The sequence below is a fragment of the Chanodichthys erythropterus genome, chromosome 10, assembly GCF_024489055.1.
Source record: "Chanodichthys erythropterus isolate Z2021 chromosome 10, ASM2448905v1, whole genome shotgun sequence".
NCBI lineage: Eukaryota > Metazoa > Chordata > Actinopteri > Cypriniformes > Xenocyprididae > Chanodichthys > Chanodichthys erythropterus.
The window spans coordinates 47,935,652-47,962,282 of NC_090230.1; the positions used below are offsets into that span (position 1 = coordinate 47,935,652).

The following is a 26,631-nucleotide window of genomic DNA, read 5'->3' on the forward strand; positions in this document are numbered from 1 at the left end:
AGATCTTAGTTCTGTTCAGCAGTCAGATTCAGGCTGTGGGAGCGGGCTTAGGGCCCAAGAACAAGCAGCATAAGCTTCCAGATATTTGTGGAGTGAACAATGGTCATCTGACCATGTGTACAATTCAGAGTCTGTTCAATATGTATGCGTATGCCCAGCAAAGCCTTCGTTCCACTGAATACTTGTGATGCATTAGATTCAGTAGAGAGAGCATCTTTGTGGCTGCAACTCATGTAGAGCCAAATATCAGAGACGCTACGGTTTGAATTCTGAAGAGTATTGGGGTGTGCTTCTTTGGTGGCTTTGAAAGTGTGTGCATGTGAGTTAGCCTATGCCTCCTCAAAAAAAAGAAAAAAAAAAGGAATGAGAAAATTTGGCTGTACAATAAGTATAGTGAAATGTGAGATTCAATATGTAAACAACTTATTTTTTCTCAAGTAACATTATCCAACATAACGCTGTTCAGACTGATTCAAACCAGTAACAGATTTTTATTTTTTCTAAACTACTGATTAAAGGAAGCAGAGTCATACAAATGAATCAATTACAAATAAATGGAGCCTTGTTGAGCATAAAAGACTTCTTTCAAAACTGCACCAAAACTGGAATATGGAAATGGACTAGGTAGAGATGGACTACACTGGTTACATTGTATGTTTTTCGTTCATTAAAAAGAACCATTTCATAAGAGTAGTTTTGCCAAAAGTACTGACTTTGGTACCAAGTCAGTACTGAAATTTTAAAAATGCATTTTGAATGCTGCTGAAAGATTATGTGTATTTTCATTATCTTTAGTTAGATGCATTTACATTGTGACTGTGTCTCAGGTGCAATCAACTCTGTGTTTGTAAAGGTGTGAACCAAATGGCCCATACAGACGTATGGCCCACAGAAACTGATGGGTGTGAATGACAAAGAAACAGCATTGCTCAGAGCAGATCACAGGGTAGATCGATCTCCTGTGGGAGGTCCTAACAGTGTAACCCTTTTGTCTTCATGTATAAAGTTCTGTCCCACAGACAGAACTTTGGGTTAAGATGTTTTGAAGGCTGACATGCTAACATCGCTGCTGAAGAACTGTGCTACACTACTACCTTCAATAAATTCTTCTTCCCACAAGAACTCTGGTCAAGCTTACTTATTTTATGTATTAGAGAAATCTAATACATTGGCGAGCCACCCAAACGACTGCACGGCCAAATATAGCAAAATCTAACACTGTTGAGTGGATTCTTAAACACCTCTGATTGGCCATTGTGTTCATGCACTCATCAGATATGTCTGTGATTGGCTACAATGATCAACGCTTCAAAAACATGTTGCGAATAGACGTCTGTGATGCTGTTCACTGAGCACTTACACAGATACACACGAGAGCGTTTGAAAGCAGGTATCTCTCAGTGGATCCGTCTATCAGCATGTATATTAGGGATGCTAGAGGGAAATGCTGGTATTGTCACATTTTTAACATTTCAGTACCAACTTGGTACCAAAGTCGGTACTTTTGACAACCCTACATAAGAGTTGTGTTTGTGAATCAGACTACACTGGTCATGTTGTATATTTTTGATATACTAAAATAAAATGGTTATAAGTGTCATTTGTTTGGGAATACGACTGCACTGGAAATAGCTGTTTAATCTTAAAAATAATAATAAAGGTAAATCTTGGGAGTTTATTAACTGATATTGAGCACATATAATATATAATATATTTTCTTTTACCCAGGCCTATTCAAGTCCGATTCATTCATTTGGGGAAGACGACAGGAAGGCATTAAAAACAGTGTGTACCACAAGTTCTTTTTCATTCCTGCGTTGGCTTGCCTCTCTTCCTGTAATGAACCTCATTATGTTCAATTACCTCAGAGATGCTGCTGTCCAGAGGGAGCTGCACTCAGACCTCTGGGGAGACGCGTCTCTAAAAACGGTCAACACACAACATCCGTTAGGCAATTTCATTAAAACTACGAGAGGCCTTGCTGAGGTGTGGAGGTGGGTTTGTGGGATATTTGTTTGGATACCCGGAGTGTGCCTGCATGCTTCCACTTCACACTTCCTTTAAAGTTCCTTTAACATCGTAATTGCCGTTTATGGCTCGATCTGGCTGAGAGCTTTAACCTGCTGTGATCACATAATGAAATTCATCTCTGTAAAGCTTCTATTTAGACAATCATGACTGTTTTTCTGTCAATTTCTGTAACTAAAAGTAGTGACACTACTGTTTTTAAAGTAGCTTTTCCTGTAACACAGTTTAGTTTTTTTCAGTGAGTAACATGAAGAAACCCGTTTTATATTTGCAAAAATAAATTTAAACGATATTGCATATTAAATATTAAATATCTTCAATGTACATAACTTTATTTGTAGCAGGTAATGTTTAAAAAGACAACCTGGACTGTAGTTAAACTAGTTTAAATGCAGTTTTAAAGTACCTTCCCTGACACTGCTGTATTCAATTTAAAGTTTTCAGATGGTATGACAAAGCTAAAGGCTAAGGCATTGATCAACTTTTTTACTAAGAGAGCTTTGAAAGGTCACACTGATGATTGACCATGAGAATGTGTTCTTTCTATTCTCCTGGGGAAAAAGATCCATAAAGCTCATCCACGAATATTCTAGCAGGTTGTTACAGAGCGTCAATGAGGCTCAAAATGTCTGAGTGAGTTTTATGGAAAGCAGAAGGTTAGAACTAGTGACCTTGTCTCCGTTGATTAAACTGTGCCGCCACATGGCAAATATCTTATGATCTACCAGACTTTTTTCCTGCTGTAGTCATTATCGTGAAACAAAGCTTGTTAAAGATGCTTCGGGAATTACGGCCCATCTCAGATGTTAGCCTTTGACCTTTGCATTAGCATTTTGACCTTTTCATTAGGTCTGTGTGATGACGGACTCTAAAAGGTGTAATAACTGAAACCGTATCCTTAGGCCTCTTTTGCACAGAGGTCACACTCATAATAAGTTTGAACTTTACTTTTATTCATACTCGACTGGGTAAAGAACCTGCAGATGTTATAAATACTGAGTTTGTAAATGAGGATCAGAGAGCTCATGCATGTATGTTTCAAATCGATCAATGCTCATTCTGAACACTATTCACTGAAGTGATGTTGGATTTGAATCTTGACTGATCCATATTCCATTTGCCCTCTGACAGAAAGCCATCACAAATTTTTTTTTTTTTTTTTTTTCCTGTAGCAATGGAATTGATCTTCATACGCAGCACAATATGTGAACATAATCATAGAATGATATGCTCTTTTTTTGTTGTTGTTAATTATTTTTTTGATTAAATGTGTAATTTGGAAGTAAAATTTTCCATGTCTCATCTTTTGGTCAGTATCCATGCATTAAAACTTTCAGGAATAGTGGGAATGTCACAGAGAATCCACCGCTCTTCAGTGTGTGGCAAATGCTAATGAAGGTGTCATAATTAATGATGCTCTCTTGATTGTTTGTCCCCGCAGCGCTGAGAGATAACCGGATTGAGCTGGTCCGAGCCACGTCGCAGGAGCTGACGATCAGCATCAGCGAGGTCACGCTGGCAGACGAGGGGCTGTACACCTGCTCCCTCTTCACCATGCCTGTCAAAACAGCCAAGGCTTTCCTCACCGTCCTGGGTAAGACATCATTTTACATACTGTGTGTGGGATTACATCCTAATGCAGCCAGTTGGAGCATTGAGTTATTTAGCCTTAAAGGAATATGATCTCATAATTTACTCACCCTCAAGCCATCCAAGGTCTTCTTTCAGCCAAACACAATCGGGGGTACATTAAATAATATCCTGACTCTTCCCAGCTTTGTAATGGAATTGAATAGTATTCAAGTTCAAAAAGCACATCCATCCATCATAAAATTAATCCATACCTCTCCAGTGGGTTAATAAATGCCTTCTGAAAAGAAGCAATGGGTTTTTTTAAGAAAAATATCCATATTTAAAACTGTAATCACTAGCTTCGGCAATGGCGTACGCGTTCATGAGAGAGTTACGTGGTTTTCGCGAGAGGGGTCTGTTCTCACCTCAACTTACGATACGCCTATGTCATACGTGGGGTCAGAGGTCACCCTTCCACCAGAACACAACTCTCTCGTGAATGTGCTTCATTATAGTTTAAGTTTTATATATGGATGTATTTTATACTGAAGACTGGATGCTGAAAATTCAGCTTTGACATTCACAAAACATTGTAAAATATCTTAAAATAAATAAAGTTTTTTTTCAAACTGTAATAATATTTCACTATATTACTAGGGCTGAGACAATAAATCGATTCTCGATTTGCGATACAATGATTCTGGATTGATCCTGATATTTTTATGTATCTCGAATCTCTCTCTAATTGATTCTGAGTTTAGTTTTTAACAGCAGATGGCACTGCATGTTTTAAATCAGCCGTACTCTGCTTGCTTCCAATTCCTTAAACATACAACTTAAACCTAAAATAATCATTTATAAAGTTCGAAAAGGTTGACGCATGTTTGCAGAATGCTTTTACGACTCCTGTCATAAAAGCATTCTGAGCCGAGGTACAAGAATATTTAACCACTTACATGACTCAGCCGAACGTGCAAGCGCTCTTCAGCATTCTTCTTTTAAAAACTGAGCTCAAAATCGATTTGAGAGAGAGTTGCAATACAGTAAGAAAATATCAGAAATGATCTGGAATAGATGTATCGCAAATCGAGAACCGATTTATTGTCCCAGCCTTAAATGTTACTTTTTTTTTTTTTTTTACTGAATTTTCGATCATATAAGAGACTCCTTCCAAAACTTAAAAAAAAATCTTACCAACCCCAAACTTTTGAACAGTATGTATGTATGTATGTATGTATGTGCATGGTCATGGATGCCTATTTTGGAGGACAGAAATATTTCTGTATCGTACTAAATGTGTACAACCAGTCTAAACTGGGTTAAGGATTTTCTTAAAGGAGCTACATCGAACCATTAACAAGTCAAAAGAAAATGACAAAATTTGTAGTTTCCAGAAAGTAGATAGATAATTAGAATTTTACCTCAGTGGGGGCGTTTCAAATCTAACTTTGGCCTGGATCAGGATTTAATTAAATTGATTCACCCGGTCGCCTTCAACAAAGACACAGATGATCACAGAACAGTGTTGAGAAATGACACAGAAAGAAGTTTAATTAGTTTCCTCTATCAACTTTTACTACTTTTGTCAATCAAAAGTCAACCAGACTTTGAATCAAGTCCCAAACATACCAGAGTTAATGTCAGCTGTGACAGTCCACAAACAGTGCTTAATGCCATATTTCTGCATTAATTAGGAGCCCAATTAGCTAGTCTCATTTTAATTAGTTGGCATACACCATTAAAATCATTACAGTTGTACACTCTGTCAACAAGCCTGCATTACATTAATGTTTTGCTCATTGTGAATACATGAATGGATAAAATTATTTTCCATGTTGTAATTAATATCTAGGAAAATACGCAATAATATACACAATGCTTATTTATTATTTAAACATTTTGTTACATGGTTGTAATATTTGATAACGTTGTTATGGATATTATGTTTTTCACATTTATAATGGATATTATGGGTTGTGATTTTCACAAGTACAACATGTTCCTGAAATAACATCCTTTGTTGATCGAGCTGAAGTTCCATCAACAAAAACCCAATATAATTTTTCCATCTGCTCTTGGATTATTGCAGAAAATAAGCTCTGACTAAAAAAGATTGATTGTTACAAGTTTTGTTCACCATGATCATCTTCACAAATGAACACAACTTTTATGAATTTTGAAGCATGAATACAATCGGCAGAAGTAAAAAGTACAATGTAAAAAAACATTTTTCCTGAATATTTTAAGTAAGATTTAAGTTTGTAATTAATTATTTGTTATAGTTTGCAATTAGACTGTGAACATGGACTAGTGAGATGAGTTTACCTGTTTGGTGTGATTGCGTTCAATTTCCCATCCATGGTAGTCCCATTTAGGTACTTGTTAGTAAGTAGAAGCTTTAAAAAAAATGTATACTGATGTATTTTATGTTGTAGAATAAAATGTGAAAATATCTTGAGCTTGTGTTAAATACAGACCTTATTTTAGGCGAAAAACCCATTTAAAAAACCTATTGACTTCTGGACAATGGAAGCCGAAGTGCTAAATGCTAACTTGCTTCTGGGTTTTGACCTACAAAAATACACCATCCCTGTAGCCAGGGACGTGCACAGACATTTTGGGGGGCAGGGGCTCAAATGGAAAAAAGGGCACTTCTCATAATTATTTATTTTAAAAAAATAATAAACCCTTAAATATATTAAGACAACTCTGACTTCCCTTACACTCATGCAATTGTTTTATACTCCACAGATTTCTACAAAATAATCATTTCACACAGAGACCACTTCTTTAGTATTCACTAGGTTTATCACAAGAGAAGTCAACAACAACTATTTTCAAGCTATATATTTAGAATAAATGACTGCACCGAGGAGAGGGACATAGTTTCACTAATAATTTAATTCAATAAAATTTTTTTTTTTTACATTTTTTATTTTTTTTTGTGCTATTGGAATACTTCTTTCATGAAGTGGACAATTTTAAGATTGTGGTCCATTTTTGCTGCCATGTCTTTTACTCTAATGGAAAGAAAACTCAACCCTAACCCTACACATTTAGATGGTGTTTGTTTTAAGCCTATACCCTCCATCTGTTTGCATCTGTAGATTTATTCTAAATTAACCAAAATAAGCTAATCTGCATATTTAAACACATCAATAATTTGTTTTCCTGAACTGTTAATGCTTAATGCTTAATGCACTATATATTATAACAAATGCCAAAAGCGTGCTGATTGTTGTTGTTAGACAGCACAGCACGATCAAATCCACGATCAAAGCCAACCATGATTAAAAATATATTATTAGATAAATAATAATATTCAGCCACTTCTTTGTGATAGAAATGCAACAGCCACTGTAATTTCTTCAAGAATATGTGGACATCAAACATGCAAAGACAGAGCGAGGGTTTAAATTTTTATCCATGTATTATCATGTGTAAGCGTAGATTTAAGAATAGCATTATGTAGCTAATGCTGTATTGTGATTTTTAAATAGTTTTAATAAACCATGCATCCTTAGAAAACTGTCTAATAATGCGGTTCATGGATGTGCGTCCATGGAATGATCCTCTTCTGGTATTGACAGCCCTACAGATATCTTCACCATGGTTCAAAATGCAATGCATAGCACAGTAAAATAATTGAAATTATAATATAACATGAATTAGTATCAAATCAGGCAGATGCGTTGATGGTGGTCAAACTATTAATGCAGCGTTACATGTATAAATAACCATAAATTGCCAAAACTTTCAGGTTTGTGAACATAGGCTTGCCTACCTGAAAGAAATGCACGGGATGCATCCATCTAGGGCTTTTTTCTTTTTCGCTTCTCATCGCCAGACAGCAGTTGCATTTTCGCGGGAATAGTTGTCACAAGTTTTCACCCAGCAGCAAACTCGAGGTGAGGTGGAGCGGGGCGCGCGAGCGTAAGTGCGGGCATGAATGGCGCGTCGCGGAGTGAGGGCATCTGAACTCGATAAAACCGACCTGATATAGTATTTTTTTTATTTGTTTTATTCAGTAAATATATTTGTTTGACAGGGAAGCTGTGCGCAACCAGGAATATATATTAATTTATTTTAAAAAAAAAAGCACCCTAGAAAAAAGGGCACTTTCTCTCGAGAAAGAAAAAGGGCAGGTGCTCAAGCCCCTTTTTTGTCTATGTGTGCACGTGCCTGCCTGTAGCAATCTGCAGCAGACCCAGCGTACTTTACTGGAACTAGACTAAACGTTGATTAGTACATCGTTTGATTAATTATGGCTTTCAACTATCAATCAAATGTGCACAAACATTGAAATATGACACAGCAAAGTGGCTCAAGTGAATTTGACCCTAAGTGGTTTTGTATAAAACATTTGTGTCAAGAAATGAATCGGTCAGAAGCGACAGCTTGGCATCTTCACGTTTCTTGTCTTGGGACAGTATTAAAAAACAGCACGGCACTCAGCTGAGGTTGCAGGCCACGCTGCTTTGGAATGACTGATGTATTTACTCTGTTGCTTTTTAATGCATAGTACATTGTGGTTGTTTTTGCTTTGATTTATTTCTTAGGAATGTGATTAAGGCCTCTTACTCAGGGGAGCAATAAGGCCTGTGAACTGAATGCCAAATGTCTGATCTCATCTTCAATCAAAGAGAACCCAATATCTAATTTTCCTGACTAATGTTCCCTATTGATTTTTCTTTGTCTCAGGCCGCTACCTCAGAGTGGAAGCTCCTGACACAGTAATGTATTTGTGGGCCACAGAATTTCCTGTGTGCTTGAAATATTTTGTAAGATTGAAATGCTGATTGCTTTTGTACGTGGAAACAAATGTTTGAGGTTCACTGTCTTCTCTTTTAGGTGATGGTTTTAGGATATGTTATATGGCTGTTGCTTTTAAACAAGTCGAATGAATCTTTTTTAGATGAAAGTAGAGCTTTCATGTGTACATAAGCTATCAATTAAATAATACTGAAGAGGGAATTTAACAACACATACTTTGCAAGTGGGCCTTATGTCTACCCTCTAACAGATTAATGGCTCAATTGCTTTAAGTTGGTTCAAAATGTATTGCTGTGGATTGTAGTCCAATGACAGTCAGTCTTTTTTCAATACAGTAATCTAATGTTGAAGTATACTTCATATTGATACACTACCATTCAAAAGTTTGTGGTCAGTAGATCAAATAATCCTAAAAAGAATGTATTAAGGTTTCCACATAAATATTTAGCAGCACAACTGTTTTTAACATTGATGATAAGAATGTTTCTTGAGCAAGAAATCAGCTTATTAGAATTATTTCTGATAGATCATGTGACACTGAAGACTGGAGTAAAAGACGTTTTATTCTAGCTTCATGCATTCTGTTTTTATCCAAAAAAAAAAAAAAACATTTTAAATAAAATGCTGAGAAATATTTTTTTCAGACTACAATGTGCATAAACAATGCTTGTTTCTGCTCCTTTTTTGTCTGTGTTTTGATCCAGAGACTCTGTACTCTTTCAGAAGATGCGTAATAGCGCCCCTACCATAAAACAGTGAAAACATGGAAAGCCAGAAAATGGCGGGGAAGCGCTGTCTCATAAATGACAGAAAATTCTGACAATGGCAGGGAAAGAGTTAAACTCTGCAATAAAATGATCAAATAACCACTGACAAAAAGGGTCTAAATTTAAATTAACCTCAGTGAACGACAAAAAAAACCCCAGGCAAAATAAAAGGACTTGAGTAATTCATAGAAGATGATAAATAAAATATCTCAAATCTTTTTCCATTAAATTCACACTTACCTACTGTTAATATTTTGAACTCTAAAATGCTGAGCTATCTCTCTCTTTTCTCTCTCTCTCTTTTTCCTTCCATATTTAGGTGTGCCTAAGAAACCAGAAATCAATGGACTCACCAAGCCTGCAATAGAGGGCGATCACATCACTCTGACCTGTGTGACTTCTGGCAGCAAACCTGCGGCTGATGTCCGATGGTTCAGAAATGAGAAGGAGATTAAAGGTAAGGAATACTGGTGAAATACAATCAAACGCACATTAACACATTATAAGACAAATCACAATGAAGATGTACTACTTTTGAGTGCATATTTCAAGCTCAGTATGGAAGAAAGCTTAGGTTCAGTGAAATATGTAGCTAACTACTTATCTCCACAAATCCATCACCATATAAAAATGTCCCATCTCAGTCAGACGGAAAAAAGAGAGGATGAAAGCATGCATGTGAAGAATTCTCTAAGTAGGAACTCTCTCGTACGATGCAGATGGCATTGAGTGCCTTTGTCGTGACTTGTGTGTTTTCTGCACTTCTAAAAATACAGCGGTTCTAATTAGCATTGAGGCGACGTTTCCCACGCTGACTGATTATTGTGTCTCCGGTGGACGGAACCTTGGGGAGAGGCCTTTACAGTGAGGAAGAAGTGAACCCCAGAGGATGAAGCATGGCTCAACAGCTTTTTATGTCTTTGGAATGACTTTGTTTTGCAGCAATTAGCTTGTTTATCTGTAAATTGCTGTATTAAACGGCAATACATTTTATTTAATCATGCATTGAATGTACATTAATAATAACTAACCTAAAGGGCTGTTTTCACAGCATAGGGTTTTGCATTCCACTCCACTGCTTTTCCATCATTTGTCTATGTAAATTTGCAATAGACGGATGTGTTTAACCATTGCACTTGTGTCTTATGTCTTTTGCAGCATCTTGCACTTGACATGGCATTCTTAAAATGACTTTTTCAACTTTTTCTTATGTTTTTAAACCCAAAACGTGTTTTGTTTTCTTATCTTAATAAATATTGTACTAGTTTCATTTTTCTGTGCAGTAACACTACAATAAAGGAGGACCATAGCTTTCAAGCTTCAAAAAGGACGTAAAATCCATATATTCTAAGTCAAATGATAGCTTTGTGTCTTGGACAGATTGAAATGTAAGTTAATATTCACAGACAATTTTCCCCTCCAGTGAGCTGTTAATTTCTGCAACCAAATCGAGTCAAAGAATGAACAAATCATTCAGACCATTTTTTATGAACCAGATCAACTAATTCATCGAAAAGATCTGCCTCAAAAGATTCGCTACTACTCTCTTGAACGTACCAATGAAAGTATTAGGATATAGTACACAAGTCAATATTTATGATGCTTGTATTTTTTTGTTGTTTTTTGTTTTTTTGGTTATTTTGGAGCTTGACAGTCCCAGTTGTCATTACTTAAAAAGTGGCCAGAATATTCTCTTAAATCTCCTTTTGTGTTCCACAGAAAGAAAAATAAAAAGTGATATGGGTTTAGAAAATCATGAGGACAATTTTCATTTTTGGGGTGATCTACTCCTTTAATCTATGACCAAAAGAAAGAAATAAGAGGAGTACCTAAAGCTTGAGAGAGAAAGTTTAGCCTCTTATCAGTGCCTAGTCAAGGGTTTTTATAATTTTGACTTAGAACAGGGATCCTGATTAGGCTCCTTATCAGATATTACATCTGCGGTCAGTCCCTCTGGTCATTTGATAAACAGACAGAATTTGTGGTCAGGGGAGGATTTTCACAGCTTATTTCATTTCATTAAGGGATCAGTGATGTTTCAGATGAGAACGGCAGAAAAGTAAGCTGCTTTGTTGGAGATTCCTTTAAGAAACTGATACCTGATCTCCTTACGTGTGACTCAGGCTCGCTGTAGTCCCAGATTAATGATACGATCTTCGTATTCATTAACAATCATGGTGTTTAGGCTAGGTTGGATGTATTCCTTAATTAACAATGATTATTTAAAGCAACAAAACAACACATTTGTAGAAAAGAAGAGATGCATTTAACCTTGATAGATGTGAACATTTTTAATGTTTTGCTGCGATAGTCCATTTCTTCACATTACTTCAAAATTCGGTTGTTTTCTTTTAATTAACTCAGAATGTATTTGATTAATTCAGCTGTATTTTTCTCCAGCCGTAAGGTCAGAGATTAATATGACCATTCACATTTGAGTTTTCGCTCCCTCTCTAGACTCCGAGATGTGTTTTGTAATGCAGGTGCAAATTACCATATGCAAGTTTGTGCAAAAGACATTTCATCCATCAAAAATGCAAGAATGGCATTACCTAGCACGAATTTGCGAGCAGGTGGTTAGAATGAAAAAGCAGCATATGGTAAATATATTCAGATAATACAGCATATAGCCTGTACCGTGAACTCAGGAAGGGGTTTGCTAAGGTGTCTCGTCAGTCCACAGTCTCATAAAGCGTGAAGTTTATAGGCTCTCAGTTGATTGCAAAGTGTCAGTCTTAGATGTTTTCATCATGAATGTGTGTTGTGATGGATGGATCCAATAAGACAATAACACATTTCAAGGATGCAAGAAAGAGAAAATGAGTGGACCCCAGAGAGATGAAACACACATCATATATAAACTCACATTGTGTGTGTGTGTGTGTGTGTGTGTGTATGTATGTGTATATATATATATATATGTATATATATATATATATATATATATATATATATATATATATATATATATATATATATATATATATATATATATATATTATGAAATCTGCCCACTTTTTTCTTTTCAAAATCAAACATTTTAATTCAGAAATTAATCACTTATAAACAGCATTTTAATATACAAAATAAATTAATAAATAATAAATAATTTATCAATGTTAAATATGAATTCCAAATATTATTGAAATGTATGTATTAAAATTATTAATTTTTGTAAGTGAATTAATAAATATTAATACAAAAGTGGCATATCAATGATCGATTTGTAACTGAATTAAATTAACACATTGAAGCCCTACATATCATAAAATACTGAACACAAAAGAAATAACAGGGAGCGATTTGATAATGTGAGTCACTCTAGCTCAGTTTGTTTTGTCTGGTTGTCTTGGTTTCATGGCAGAGAGGTGTAAGTAAACGAAAGGATATTGCTTTTTGGCTGTGCTCGCTCCAGTTGATCGGCCTGTTGTTTTCTTGTAGTGCTTCTTTCTGTCTGCCTTTGTGTTTGCGGTCTTCCTGTCGCTGTGTTTGTGAGCCGTGGCAGCTGTTGTCATTGCTGTTTTCGGCATTTCTCCTCCGCCGTGTGAGGCTGAACTGTGATAAACGCATTTATTTTGGAACCCTGGACTGGGAATAGCAGTTGCATTATTGTGGGATCTCTGGGACTGTAGCAACGCTCAGCCTGGTATTAAATTTGTGCCGGTCTCCAGGATGCAAGACATCTCACACTTTCTCCCCCCGAGTATGCAGTGCCCAAGATGCTCTGCGTTTGTGTGTGTGAAATTGACAGCTGTAATGGAATCCAATATCACCACCTCTCACATTCTCACATGCCTCTCTCTCCCTCTCTCTCTCCCTCTATCTCCGACTCCTTATTCTCATCATTGGAGTAAAATTGTGCATCTGTTTATTACATGTTAAACTAACCTGCAAATATTACATAGACTTCATCTTAGCAGCCACCTCCTCCCCAGTCCATGCAGCATTTGTGAGTCCAAAAGTCTAATACCGCTATAGAAAAAAATCTTATTTTGCATTTTTCTAATCAAAATATTTAACTGCAAATTATATTATCAGCATAACAATTGGAGTGAAAAGGTGAATTTGAAAGATGTTGAATGTCTTATGCTGGGTTCAGACTACACAATATGTTTGTCTGTTACGATAGTCACTGTGTCAGATTATCTGATTTTGACTCCTAAATTCTTGTAGTGTTGTAAACGTCAGACTACACGATGCTTCCCTACCAATCATCTCTCAAGAAGGCACAACTAGCGACTGACTTCTGAAAACGAGACTAAACTGAAACTAATGTAATTCCACCTACATAGTGTTAAGTTTAAGACATCAAAAAATATGTTCATACACATTTATACCTCAGTGCTGTATATTGTTTAAGATTACACATGAATGTTTACCGGAAAATAAGGGACTCTTATTATGAAGTATTCAGGAAGTTCAGGTGTAGTTGTTGTTTGAGCGCTAGGCGGGAGAAAAGCTATGTTTATGTTGTACATGAATAAACGGGTGATCGATTGACTTCTGAAGTGTGTCTATGAGCGTAACACATAGCAGCACCAATACCTTCATCTCTCTTTCATTTTGCTGTGTTTGAAAGCTGAGTACAGAAGAGCTTCTGTGCTCCTATTGGTCAGTGTTATAGATGTGACAGAAGATGTGGAAGACAGGGAAAAAAAATTTAACATGCTAATCTTTCTGACTGGATGCTGTGAACCGTCACAGACACTCACTATATGTCACACACAATATACAAAAAAAAAGATCGATTCTTGCATCCCGACGGCCATTGTCATTCACGAATCACCATGAAAACCCTACATCAAACATATCATGCCAAAATCAGGTTGATATCGTGCAGTCTGAACCCGCCATTAGTATTTGGTTTGTCCTTTTTTTTTTTTTTTTTTTTTTTTTTTTTTGCATTAATGACATCATAAATTCTAAATATTTTTTGATTAATTTTGTGTTTTGTTTGTTTTTATATACACTATTGTTCATAAGTTTGGGGTCAGTAGATTTTTTTTTAATGCCTTAAATTAATAAAAAATGAGAGTAAAGACTGACATTAAGATTTAAAATAAATTGTTATTTTGAACTTTCAAAGAATCCTGAAAAAAATAATGCATCACGGTTTCCAAAAACACATGAAATGCTTCTTGAGTGTCAAATCAGCAAATTAGAATGATTTCTAAAGGATCATGTGACACTGAAAACTGTGTCATTTTAAAGGTGCAGTGTGTACATTTTAGTGGAATTGCATATACAGCTATGGAAAAAATTAAGAGACCACTCCAAGTTCAGAAATCAATGTTAAGTGGTCTCTTATTTTTTTCCATAGCTGTATATATATATATATATATATATATATATAATATATATATAATGCATATAATGTGAACGTGTACAGGTATTTGCATGTAGGTTGTGCATGGTTCTTACCCCCACAGCTTCCTCTTACATCATGTTGAGTGCAATCAATCAATAGTCATTAAAAATGGAATTCTAAAATGCCTCCTGTGTCTTGGCAGAAACATGAATAAAACATGTGCCGTAACGACATTTTCCATCAGCCCTCATCCCAAACCTCTGACAGCACCCTCTTCCCAAAGTCTCAGTGTACTTTGTGTTTACACAGAGACTGCAAAGAATCGTTTTCTTAAGCAATATTATTCTCTTATTTTCCAGTAAAATATCTAAATGTTATTTAAACAAGATAAATGTACTTGAAAAGCAAAATTGCTTAGCCTTAGTTTTTTCACCCTTTGGGCAAATTGTTCGTTCTTGTTTTAAACATAAATCTAACAAAGTTAGATGAGGTTTTAGTGAGGTTTGTACTTAAAACATGAAGAAGAAAAAATGCCCACGGGGGAAGAAAAATTAACTCAAGATAAAAGTCTTATCTAATGCAATTTAGCTTCTAAAGTAATCTTGTTTTAAAAATGTTTAGATATTATTACCGGAAAAAAATTACTGATTAAGACCATTATTTTTGCAGAGTAGATTACATACCAATATGCTCCTATAGAACAGTGGGAATGTTTCTTAATAAAGGGTGCATATCCATCCCCAGACCTCCTTCAGGGAGGATAACTCCCCCGAGGAGAACTATGAGAACATGTAACAGATTAGCCGACAGGAAAATCTCCAGAGCAGATGAAAGAGAGAGTGATCATCGTCCTCTTTTTTTCCTCCGGGGGTTCCAATGGAAACTCTTTCTTTCATTCTGTCTCACTGTTTGAATACAAAATGGCAGAGTAAGGCAACATGAAATTTTGATTTATTCTATGATTTTATTGTATATACACACAATAAAGCACACAAGCTGCATAACAATGCACTAACATCCACTTCTTAAGGCAAGACACTACAGGTCAAGCATTGTTTTTTACCTTGTGCACTGAACCAGAAATCTTCACTTCTCACACACACCACACTTTCCAGTTTTATTCCTATCTATATTCTGAAGGTTTTTACAGAGGGGTTTGTTTATATATGGTTTGCCTGATGATATTATACAACATTTAATTCCTAAATCATAGTGAATTTTCTGATTTATGGAGTGATAAGAGATATCATAGGCTTATATCCCTTTTGTAATAAACCTTTTACTCTAATATGTCATCACAATGAAACAAATTTTGAACCTGTTTTATACAATGTTAAGATTTCTGTTCTGGAAATGTATGCAAATTTGTGCAAATTTATTGATGAAAACTATAATTGGCATATTTAACCAACATTTTAGAAAACTTGTAATGCAAAGAAAATTGAATGTAATTAATCAACTCGGAATGTATGGTGATATCTATTTTTTACCCTATTCATATTTCCTAGTGAAAAAAACTAGGGCAGAAATTGATTGGATCATTGTGGTTTGCTATTGCTGTGATGTCATGTGAGTGACAGACTTTTTTGATTAAAGATTAAAGATTGTTTTTAATAATAATGTGCATGGATAATTTATATATTAATTACTACAATATAGAAAAATAAGAATCTTGAATTCATGGTGACTTTAACAACACGTGGCAACCAGCAGAACGCCCTAGCAAATGCAAGCTGACAACCATTCAGATGACCTTCGGAAAATGTAAAAATCTAAGTAAATCTACGTTGCAGTGTGTGTGTGTGTGTGTGAGTAAAATGGCTGCTCTCTTTGTCTGTTTCACAGTGGTCAGTGTCTTTAGAACTAAGTTACACACAAAACATCTGCTCAGTCCTGGCTGATGAAAACAAACGCCCAGGTGCCTAGATAAAAGCTCACAGCTGAACAAGAGAGAGAGAGGGAAGTTCTTAGCGCTGCTTATGATAGGCAGGGAGACTGACGGCAGCCGCTGAGTCTGAACACACAGCGCTCCTCGCTGTTTAAGCTCACTCTTTCATCCTGGCTGCGGGGGCCAGGAATCAGAGTCCAACTTCACAGCAGCGCACGAGCTGGATAATCTCTAATGTGTGAAGAAAGAGAGGTCATTCAGACGGTGAAGTCTGCCTTGTTGTATGTATTTGATCTACACGGCCTACATCAGACACTTCAAGATAGGATGCAGTGTGTCTGTGAAGTGATTGTAAACATGTACCAGACTGGAAAATTGTTTGAAATATAGCAGTTAGTCAGTTTTACTAAAGGAGATTAGGACTAGGTTCATCACAGGCCAGGGATGGCCATTATCACCGCCCTAAAAATAGTAGAGTACTGTGGGTTGGGCTTTTGATTGATTACTGGGCACAGCTTTGATTACTGGTCAGGGGTGCATTTCTTGTACAACGACGTACTGTTACTCACTATTTAACCATCATAGTACTATGCATTGTTGGAGTAATTAACTAGCTAGTCATTTCTGTTTCCTGAAACTATAGTAACATTAGGGCTGCGATCGTAAATCGGTGCATCATGATTCGTGGATCAATTCTGATATTTTCCAAATTAATTGTGATTCTCTCTCTAATCGATGTGTTTAACCACATGCTCAAATGCTCATGAAGAAGAGCGCTTGTGCGTTCTGCTGAGTCTGAGAATGTATTTGCACCTCAGAATGCTTTTATGACACAAGATTAATGTAAATAGCCCACTGCAAACACTCTTGTAATTCGCTTCAACCTTTTCAAACTTTATGAATGATTATTTTATAGAAGGTTCAAGTGATGAGTTTGTAAGAAATTAGACTACAGCTGTTTCTAAAGCACGCAGTGCCATCTGCTGTTAAAAACTACACCCACAATTGATTTGAGTGGGTATTGCACTGCATTGGGAAAATCAATCCAGAATCATTTCTCAATTCGCAATGAATCGTTTTTTTTGTCGCAACCCTAATGGTGCTTTTCCACTGCATGGTACGGTTCGGTACGGCACGGTACAGCATGGTACAGCTGTATTAAATAGTACCAGCTTGGTTGAGGTTCCAAGCAAGCCGTACCGATACTAAAATGTGACGTGTAAACACCGCAGATCATTAATCACTGGTCAGTGACAATTGTCACAACCAGTGTCACTGGATTTGAAACACGAGACACCAAACCACTAGATTTAAATAGTCAGTAACAGCCACCGCAGTATCATTTGTTCACATGACTTTTTTAAATGACTTGCTTTAAACAACCGTCGCACACAACTTGAAAAAAGAAATGGCTGTATCATGGTCAGTAGACAAGATGCAGACATTCCTCTTGTTGGAAGCCAAGAAGCGGATCCATGGCAGTAGAGGTGGTGCAACTATAACGATCAGTCTATCCCACCTACTTTCAAGCGGTACTAAACTGCAGTGGAAAAGCAAACCAAAAGTAAAGCGAGCTGTGCCGTGCCATGCTGAGCCAAGTCGTACCACACAGTGGAAAAGGCCATAAATAACATGGTGCACTTTCATCCTTGAAACCACATTGGTTCAACAATATAGGACTGCCATTAATGACATCACGTTATTACTCAGATGGCGGAGTAATAACTAATCAATTAGAGATCGCAGTTAATATCAGATGGTACACATTTATATGGTGATAACGATGGAACAATGGTAGTTGGATACTTTTGAGAAATGCACCCCTGGTCTGTTAACAGATTACTGTTGGCGGGGCAATTGACAACTTAGCAGAGCTTCACACTATTACAGGGTGTGGCTTTGAACTAATTGTGGGTGGGGCTTGTGTCTGTTACCTGTGGCGAGTCCATAGCAATGACACTGATAAAACAGCTTATCCTGTGAATGTGTAGTTGCGTCCTAGTGGAGGTGATATCATCACACTGTTAGCAGTCAGACAGTGTGTGTGTGTGTGTGTGTGTGTGTGTGTGTGTGTGTCGGAACAGGATCATTAATTCCAACCAGGCTCAGACAATCGCATCAACAAATCCCATCTCGGTCTAGCGTATTTGACCCTAGTGAAAGAACTGCCAGCAGGGAGACTGTTTGTGTGGATTACAAAGATAAAATTGCACGGCACCAGAAGGAGCTTTTACATTGACACCCACACTGACCATTTATGAAGGATATTTGAACAGTGAGCCATGGCGGAGAGCTGTGCAGTTTGAGTAACTGATATTTATAGTGATCCTGGTTGGGGATTGGGGGCGTTTGTTGAAATAATGTTGTCGTTATCGGTTCTCATGTCTCTGGGACATTAGGATTAGCGGTAGATAGATGAGATGGGCGTTCAGACGCTCACTGCAGCGCTCCACTCACGTGTGGAGAAACTCCTGAATCTCTCACCACAGGCAGAAGATTATGCCGCATAAATAAACACAAACTGACAATTTTTGTGAGGAAATTCAAAACCGCTACCTCGAATTTAAGCTCTCGCCATGCGAACGCACAGCCGACAACCAACTTCAGTCAAATACACACATAAATATCCCCCCATCCACTAGGAATGACCACTGTGTTTAGCCTGAGAGCAGTTCGCGGTGATCGGATAAAGAACGCTTTTGCTCTCTCCCCCTCTCTCTATCTTTTTCATTCTCTCTTTTTATATCCCTCTTGCGTGCTCACTAATGGGCTTGCAAAATGGGGTAGAGGCGGCGGAGATGAGCTGTACACCTTTGTGCCTCCTGTTGTTCTAAATACCTCCCTTTTAGGTGGAAAACAGCATTTGAATTCAGAACTGCTCACAGCTGAAATGAAATGCTAATCTCACCCCACGTTTTATTCTTTCCTGTTCTCGCTGCTCTCTGGGCTCACCATATGCCGTAGCTATCGCAGAGTTCCAGGAAAGCATTCCGGTTCCAGAAGGAGCACAGCGCTCAGCCTTAAAACCGAAAATTAGCGATATTTCACATTAAATTGCGTCACGTCGAATTGCGTCCAACTATGTATGTAATTACACGTGCTGATGTGTGTGTAATAAAGATTAGATACAGTTTTAACGCTGTTGTGTGCTTTAAATGAGAGCTTGTGTGTGTGTGCACTGGTGAGTGTGCGTCAGTGATAATGTTTCTATTACTGGTTTGACTTCATAAATATTAATGTAAAACATGCTGACCTTAATTTCAATTCTGTCTGCTGGCAAATCTCTCCCCTCTCACCCACTCACTAACTTACCGAGAGGGACAATAGAAGTAGACAGTGCAGACAAACCCTCATTATGCTGTTTTTTTTCTTTTTTTGTTTTTTTTTTTCACCAGGATGGAAAGATAGTTGAATGAATGGATGAGTAAATGAATAAAAAGATGATGGAGGGGAATGGGAATAATATATTTAGGCAATCAAATCATTAGAAAGCAGATGATGTTTTCATTTCGTTGAGATCCAAAAGTGTGGTGTGAATGTGAGGAGGTGGGCGGCAAAATCCAAGTGAACGTCCCATGAGAGAAAGCGTGTGATTGGCTGATTACTGTCAGTTAAATAATTGCTGCCTATAATTTTCACAACCTATCTGCAAATTCTGTCAGCTGTCAGAGCTGGTAGAAATGGACCAAATAAAAAATAAAAACTAAACTAAGCCACCTGGGAATAAAAAAAAAAATTAGCGAACAATCAGCTCAGTTAAATGAAAGGGGCACCTCCATGCCTGTTATTATTCAAAAATAATTTAATAATACCAAAAAATTATCAGGAGTGTCAGCAACATAATTTGATGTAGGTTGGTTTCAATAAATAGTGTGGTAATATAATCATCAGAATAGCATATTATAAAAATGTTTGCTTGATGATAGTGTGAAATAAATATTGTTCTATAAGCCTTTAACCAGGAAATAATCATTAAAAATAGAGATGAATTTCCGTTGTATTAAAAACTCTCAAACGCAGCAAGGAGATTTTGCCTCCGTGTTACAGAAGACCACCACATGTCACTGAGTTGTTCCAACTGTAAAATGCACTAAAGTTGATCTAAAGAAACTTCTAAAGCATGCTGGGAATCTTCACTGGCTTTAACCATGGGGTGGAACAAACTTTCCACTTTCACATCTAATTGCTGAGAGTGTTTGTCAACTCTCAAATAAAAGTTTTTTTATGTTTGTTTGTTTGTTTGTTTTATTTTTTTTTTTTTTTTTTTTTTTGCTCCATTCAAAGCCATACACAGTTTTATTCATCTGAACGCTCTTATGAACAGACTAACAACTGTTTATTTGTTGTATATCTGGAAATCTGGAATAAAAATGTACCCCCAACCTCTTGAATGCATCCCAAAAGAAAGAATACCCATAGAAATGTACCTTCCTCTCTGAATGTGTGTGTGTGTGTGTGTGTGTGTGTGTGTGTGTGTGTGTGTGTGTGTGTGTGTGTGTGTGTGTGTGTGTGTGTGTGTGTGTGTGTGTGTGTGTGTGTGTGTGTGTGTGTGTGTGTGTGTGTGTGTGTGTGTGTGTGTGTGTGTGTGTGTGTTTGTGTGTGTGTTCAGGTTTCTAAATGATATCTTCTGCATGCTCAGTTGCTCCTGAGCGGGTGGCGACACCCCCAGAGGAAGCTGATTGACAGCTTGGCAGTGATAGCAGGAGTGATGCTGGGAGAGGAAAAGTAAGGGGGAACAAATGGAAAGAGAGAAAGAATACGATTATTCATATAGGCGAGAATTGTGTGGATTTGTACCTTACAGTTGAACCTGAATCTGAAGGTTTTGGAAGGAGTGAAATCTTTTGTAATTTTGTCTTTAAATCCACAAAAAACAAATCAACAAAACATGATTTGCATAATGCACTAATTAATTCCCTTTTTCTATTTGTGTTTTGTGAACCACACTGTAAAAATTACATTGTAAAGATTTAAAGTAAAGAAAATGATTATGTAGATGAGGTAGATCATGTATCCTGTGTTGTTTTTTAATCCTATGTTTTGAAGTCCTTAAAAGGTTCCATATAGATTTTGATTTCAAATGGAAACTTTTAGAGGTTCCAAATATGATGCGAGTTATAGAACCCTTTGAAGTTCTGAACCATTTCTTCTAAGGGGCCATTCTTCCCAAAACACCAAAGTCTAGATACACATTTTTTAAAACTTCTGACTTTTTTATAATGGCATGCCATGCAAACACAATAGTCAAACACATCCATCTAGTGCATGTTTACATAGAAAAACAATGGAAAAGTAGTGCAGTAAAATGTGTGTTCTGTGTCATCAGCCCCTAAGAGTGTTGAAGTAACAGCATCGCTGTAAAATATTATGGTTCAAAGAGTGTGATTTGATTTAAGATTCTCTCTGGTGTTGTGTAAAATGAGTATGTTCTGTGGTCCTTACATTTGTTTGAACTATCTGGCAATAGTGAAATGGTAATTTACACTCTTAAAGATGTAATAATATCCTTTTGATGAGAAATATTGTAGTATTTGTTAAGCTCATTGAGATGCAATGGATTAATTGCCCTGGATTTATATTGTCAGTGCTACTAGACAGCAGCGTATGCAGCATAAGCCTATAAACGCAGAAGCCATTAACACATTGAAACAAACAAAACAAAACACAATCTGTTGTTCAACTAATGGAGTTTTCAGGAGGAAATAAGGGGAGCTGTTTTACTCTGATAAATGTCTCTTGTGCAACACTATATATACATCAAAACTAATTCTATAGAAGAAAATGTAGGCTAATTTAATTAACTTTCAACGAGGATTTACTTTTTTAAACTGATGAAATGAACCTGTCAAAATTGCGAAAATAAATCTTGCTTCATTTGCCATGAGAATTCAGCTCAGTTAAATGCAGAAAAACAAGAATTGGATCAATATTTTCGACTTTGAGAGAGTCAGATAAGAGTTAAAGTTTTACTTTTACCAGTTTTATCCAGTTTGGGATGTGAGAAATGACAGAGGCAGGATTCAAGAGCATTCCAAACACAGCGATGTGCGTCAGTGGGTGGAAATAATGAATGCAACTCAACTCTGTCTTCACAAAACTAAAGTTTTCTATTGAAACACCAAGTCTTAAAAAAAGAGTGGTGCATCTTTCTGAACCCCTGTGTTTCACAATACTTCAAATTCTCACTGTAACTTTGACTGTAATGTATGTGAAGCTCAGAAACACTTTTCATCTCTGTTATGCTGCTCTTATCCGCTTCTCTCAGGTGCCAAAGAGGTGAATGCCAGTGGCAAGACATTCACAGTGAAGAGTTCCCTGCGGCTCCAGGTGGACCGGCAGGATGACGGTGTGGCTTACACTTGTAGAGTGGACCATGTGGCCCTGACTGCAACCCACGAAGAGACCACACAGGTCTTGGAGGTCCACTGTGAGTATAGCTGGGTCCCAACTAAACCCAAGATCCCATGATGCTCAAATCCATTTTCCTCACTATAAACCTACTATAAATTACTATAAAAGGGTTAGTTCACCCAAAAAATGAACAATCTGTAATCATTTACTCACCTTCATATCATTCCAAACCTGTAAGTTTGTACATCTTCAGAACACAAATAAAGATATTTCTTTAATGAAATCTAAGAGATTTCTGTCCCTCCACTGACAGTCTACGCAACTATCAAAAATTGGTTTAGTCCAAATTTTCTGAAGAGACATGATCGCTTTACATGATGAACAGATTTACTCAATTCATATGGATTCGTTTTATGATCTCTTTATCAGCTACCAAAAAGTGGTAGTTGCGTAGCTGTCAACGGGTTTGAGGATGAGTAAATAATGACAGAATTTTCATTTTTGGGTGAACTAACCCTTTCATGTGAAACTGCAAGTAAATTACAATGTAATGGTTTAAAAAGTAAAGAAAGACTTTTAAAATGGCTTTTCTAAATAACAGCAGTGCATTATACATTGGGGTTCAAAAGTCTGAGACCGCTTTTGACATTTGTTTTTCTGTATATTTATTTACAAAGGCTACTCTCAAATTAGTGTCATGTTAATGTTACATTTAAAAAAATACTACATTTTGAAAAGTAAAATTAGTATTAATTGCAGAATTTATTTTTGCTTTACGCACAGCTTTCACTTTTTAACATGAATGAATAACTGATCTTTTATGCATATTATGTTTAAGATCCTATGACAATGCTTGAGTACAATATTGTCTTATGTTGATATATTCCTATTGAAACAGAAAGTTTGGACTAGACATATTAAAGGGATAATTCCATTTCATGAGTTAGAAAGACTTTAAAAGTTAAAAAATATATATGTTGCAGGATATTTTTGTTGACTTTTAGGTGTACACTTGTATACATGTTATATAAAGACATGTACTAAAAGCCATAAAAAAACTTCATTTTGATTTCATTGGGTGTTGACTTCTTAAAGTTAACATAAAAAGTAATTTTGGCATCTTTTAAAACTTGATATATGGTGGTAAAGCAAAAATTATGCACAGTGATTACAGACATGTCATTTACCAGTTTCTCTTTGAAGCTTTGACATTTAATCAATCTAGTGAGATGCAGTGGAGCATTTGAGCCTGAGTTATGTCACATCACTTACCTTTTGATCTCAGTAGAGTGTCATTCCTCTGCTTGGATGCTGCTGTCTGAAACAATATTTCTTTGTTCGTCTCTTTGTCTCTGTCATAGATGCTCCCATTGTAAACATCCTACACTCCGCAACCCTCCCACAGGAAGGGCAGAACCTGAAACTGGAATGTGTACCTCAAGGAAACCCCTCGTAAGCATCCACAATTTATCAGCATCTCACTGAATTATAATGCTTGCAAAAAGCTTTGGGAAGATGCGTTGCATATCTACTGCAACAAGGGGAAATCACCCTGTGGGCAGGCCTACGGCTAGCGGCTTATAACAACATGCTTGCATTAATGTGATGACTCATGAATTTGATTCTGTTGAAATTAAACAGCTATGAATAAATAACCATTAATTCACACGGAAAACAACATTGAGAAGCTCGTATCTGTTGGTACAAGTGAAGCTAAAATAAGGCCAATATTTTATAATATTTCCAAAGAAAAAGGCTTCAGACAAATCTTTGATAATCCAAATAGCTTAAAACTGTTCTAAGTTTGAAGCTAAAATTGAAAACTTTAAAACTCTCTCAGTGAATTTTGTATTCTCAAAGCCATTGCTGTAACTTTGTGGTGTTGTTTTCCATTGATTGTAGCATTAAAGGGGTCATTTAATCATAAGGAATCCAATTTTCCTTGATCTTTTGAAATTAGGAAAAGGATATCTTTTGAGAAAAGTCTTCATTGTACTAGGAAAACATACTGTAACTTTCAGAACTCAAAAACTTTTCCCTTGACACTTAAGCTGCAAATTGTTTGGCATTTACATTTACATTTATGCATTTGGCAGACGCTTTTATTCAAAGCGACCTACACTGCATTATACTATACATTTGTGTCTGAGTATGTGCAATCCCTGGGATCGAACCCATGACCATTGCTAGTGCCACGCTCTAACCACTGAGCTACAAGAAAGCATAATTCTAATGTCAGACAAATACATTTGAATCATGAAAACATATTTATGAAAAGAACGCCTATTTGGTGTTCAGATACTCAGTCACAGTGATGTAAGAATGAGGAACCAGAAGAGATGCTATCATGTCTGCCAAACCTTGTGTTGTTTCTGGCTGTGTGTAGCACCTACAGCTTTGCAGATCCCAAAGTTCAAAGTGTTGCTATCGAAGGATGGGAAATTAAAAAAACTAAACTAAATATGAATTATGCTTTTTATTGGAAGCTAAAAATCAGTGTTTCACCAGACCAGACCCAGTACTCTGGACTAAAGATGGAGGAGAGCTGCCAGACCTGGACCATATGATTGTCGAAGGAAGAGAACTCACATTCACGCCGCTGAACAAAACAGACAATGGCACCTACCGCTGTGAAGCCACCAATCACCTCGGCACCAGTCACGCTGAATATAAGCTGGTTATTTATGGTGAGTGATGTCTGTCACATCTGCAATGCTAATCAAACCTACGTTTCTACCCTGCTAATAATTGTCATTTTATTGTGAAGCACTTGAAAGTTGCAATGCCTTGAAATGATTACTAGATCAATATCTAGCTTAAAGTGATAGTTCCACCAAAAATGAAAATTCATCATTTACTCAGCCTAATGTTTTTCCAAACTCATGTGCAGAACACAAAATTAGATATTTTCAAGAATGTCAGCTGTTTTTGTCCATATTATGGAAATCAATGGGACCCGAAACGTTGTCCTTGTATAAGCGAATTGCAAAAGCGAGCTTTGATTTGAGTTAAAAAAGACTTAAATTGCAATTCGTTCATCATACAAAATTATTGTATTGCTTAAGAAGGCTTCGCACAAATCATATGGATTAATTTCACATTACCTTTATGACGTTTACGGAACTTGAACATTTTGAGTCTCATAATATGGGCAAAAGCTAGTTATTTTATGTTACACGCTTGAAACGACATGAGTAAATGATGACAGGATTTTCAGTTTTGACTGAAATATTCCTTTAATTTAGTAATAATCTTCTGCATCATAAATATTGCACAAAAGATGTGTCCATATGCAGCAACACACTTTCTCTGTCTTTCTCTGACTTCGCTTAAGAGAATGAGTTAGCATAACAGTAAAGCATGATGGGTCTCGATACACCCTGAGGTTCAGAGGCTACACTGCGTCCACATCTGCCATCTCTTTCATCAGAGGCAGCTGTGCGGAAACGCTCACAGGCTAAGAACGGATATGACTGTGAGCATCAAGCGGAAGAGTCTCCCCTGCCTTCTTGACACTAAACCCCTCCAGGCCCGAAAATTGTTCTCCAACCTCTCCATTCTAGAAGTTTCTTTTCTCTCACTTTCTCCTTCTACCTCAGCTTTTGTATCCTCCCACGGGCCATCTTAAGAAGATTTAATTAGCCGTTATGGTGCAGTGTAGGGGTCCAGTCAGGGGCTCATTGAAATGTCAGGACACTATAACAACAAGGAGAACCAAAGCTTTTAATGATGTTGATACTATAAAACTGACACCTTCTCTGTAGGAATAAAAAGCTAATTGGGTGTCACAAATATAAAGCACCATGTCTGAATTCATTACTGTCTTTTTAAATGGCAAAACATGATGCCGTGCTTCCATCAGTGATTAGCACAAAACCCGGAGCAGTATAATGGTCACTGTCCTTCATCAGATCACCTATCTTGTATTGTGCCAATTCAAAACG

At 36.7% G+C, this 26,631-nt stretch overlaps 1 protein-coding gene across 1 annotated transcript in view; it reads left to right on the forward strand.

The window, feature by feature from the left end:
* The first annotated feature begins 3,498 nt into the window (after nt 1-3,498).
* The window catches only part of cadm2a (cell adhesion molecule 2a), a 42,546-nt gene continuing 19,413 nt past the window's right edge, over nt 3,499-26,631 (forward strand). Inside the window, exons 1-6 of the mRNA XM_067397982.1 lie at nt 3,499-3,622; nt 9,460-9,597; nt 13,213-13,221; nt 22,602-22,763; nt 24,049-24,139; nt 25,196-25,374. Of these exons, the coding sequence (XP_067254083.1) occupies nt 3,583-3,622; nt 9,460-9,597; nt 13,213-13,221; nt 22,602-22,763; nt 24,049-24,139; nt 25,196-25,374 (619 nt within the window). The 5' untranslated portion in view covers nt 3,499-3,582. The remainder of the gene's footprint in view (nt 3,623-9,459; nt 9,598-13,212; nt 13,222-22,601; nt 22,764-24,048; nt 24,140-25,195; nt 25,375-26,631) is intronic.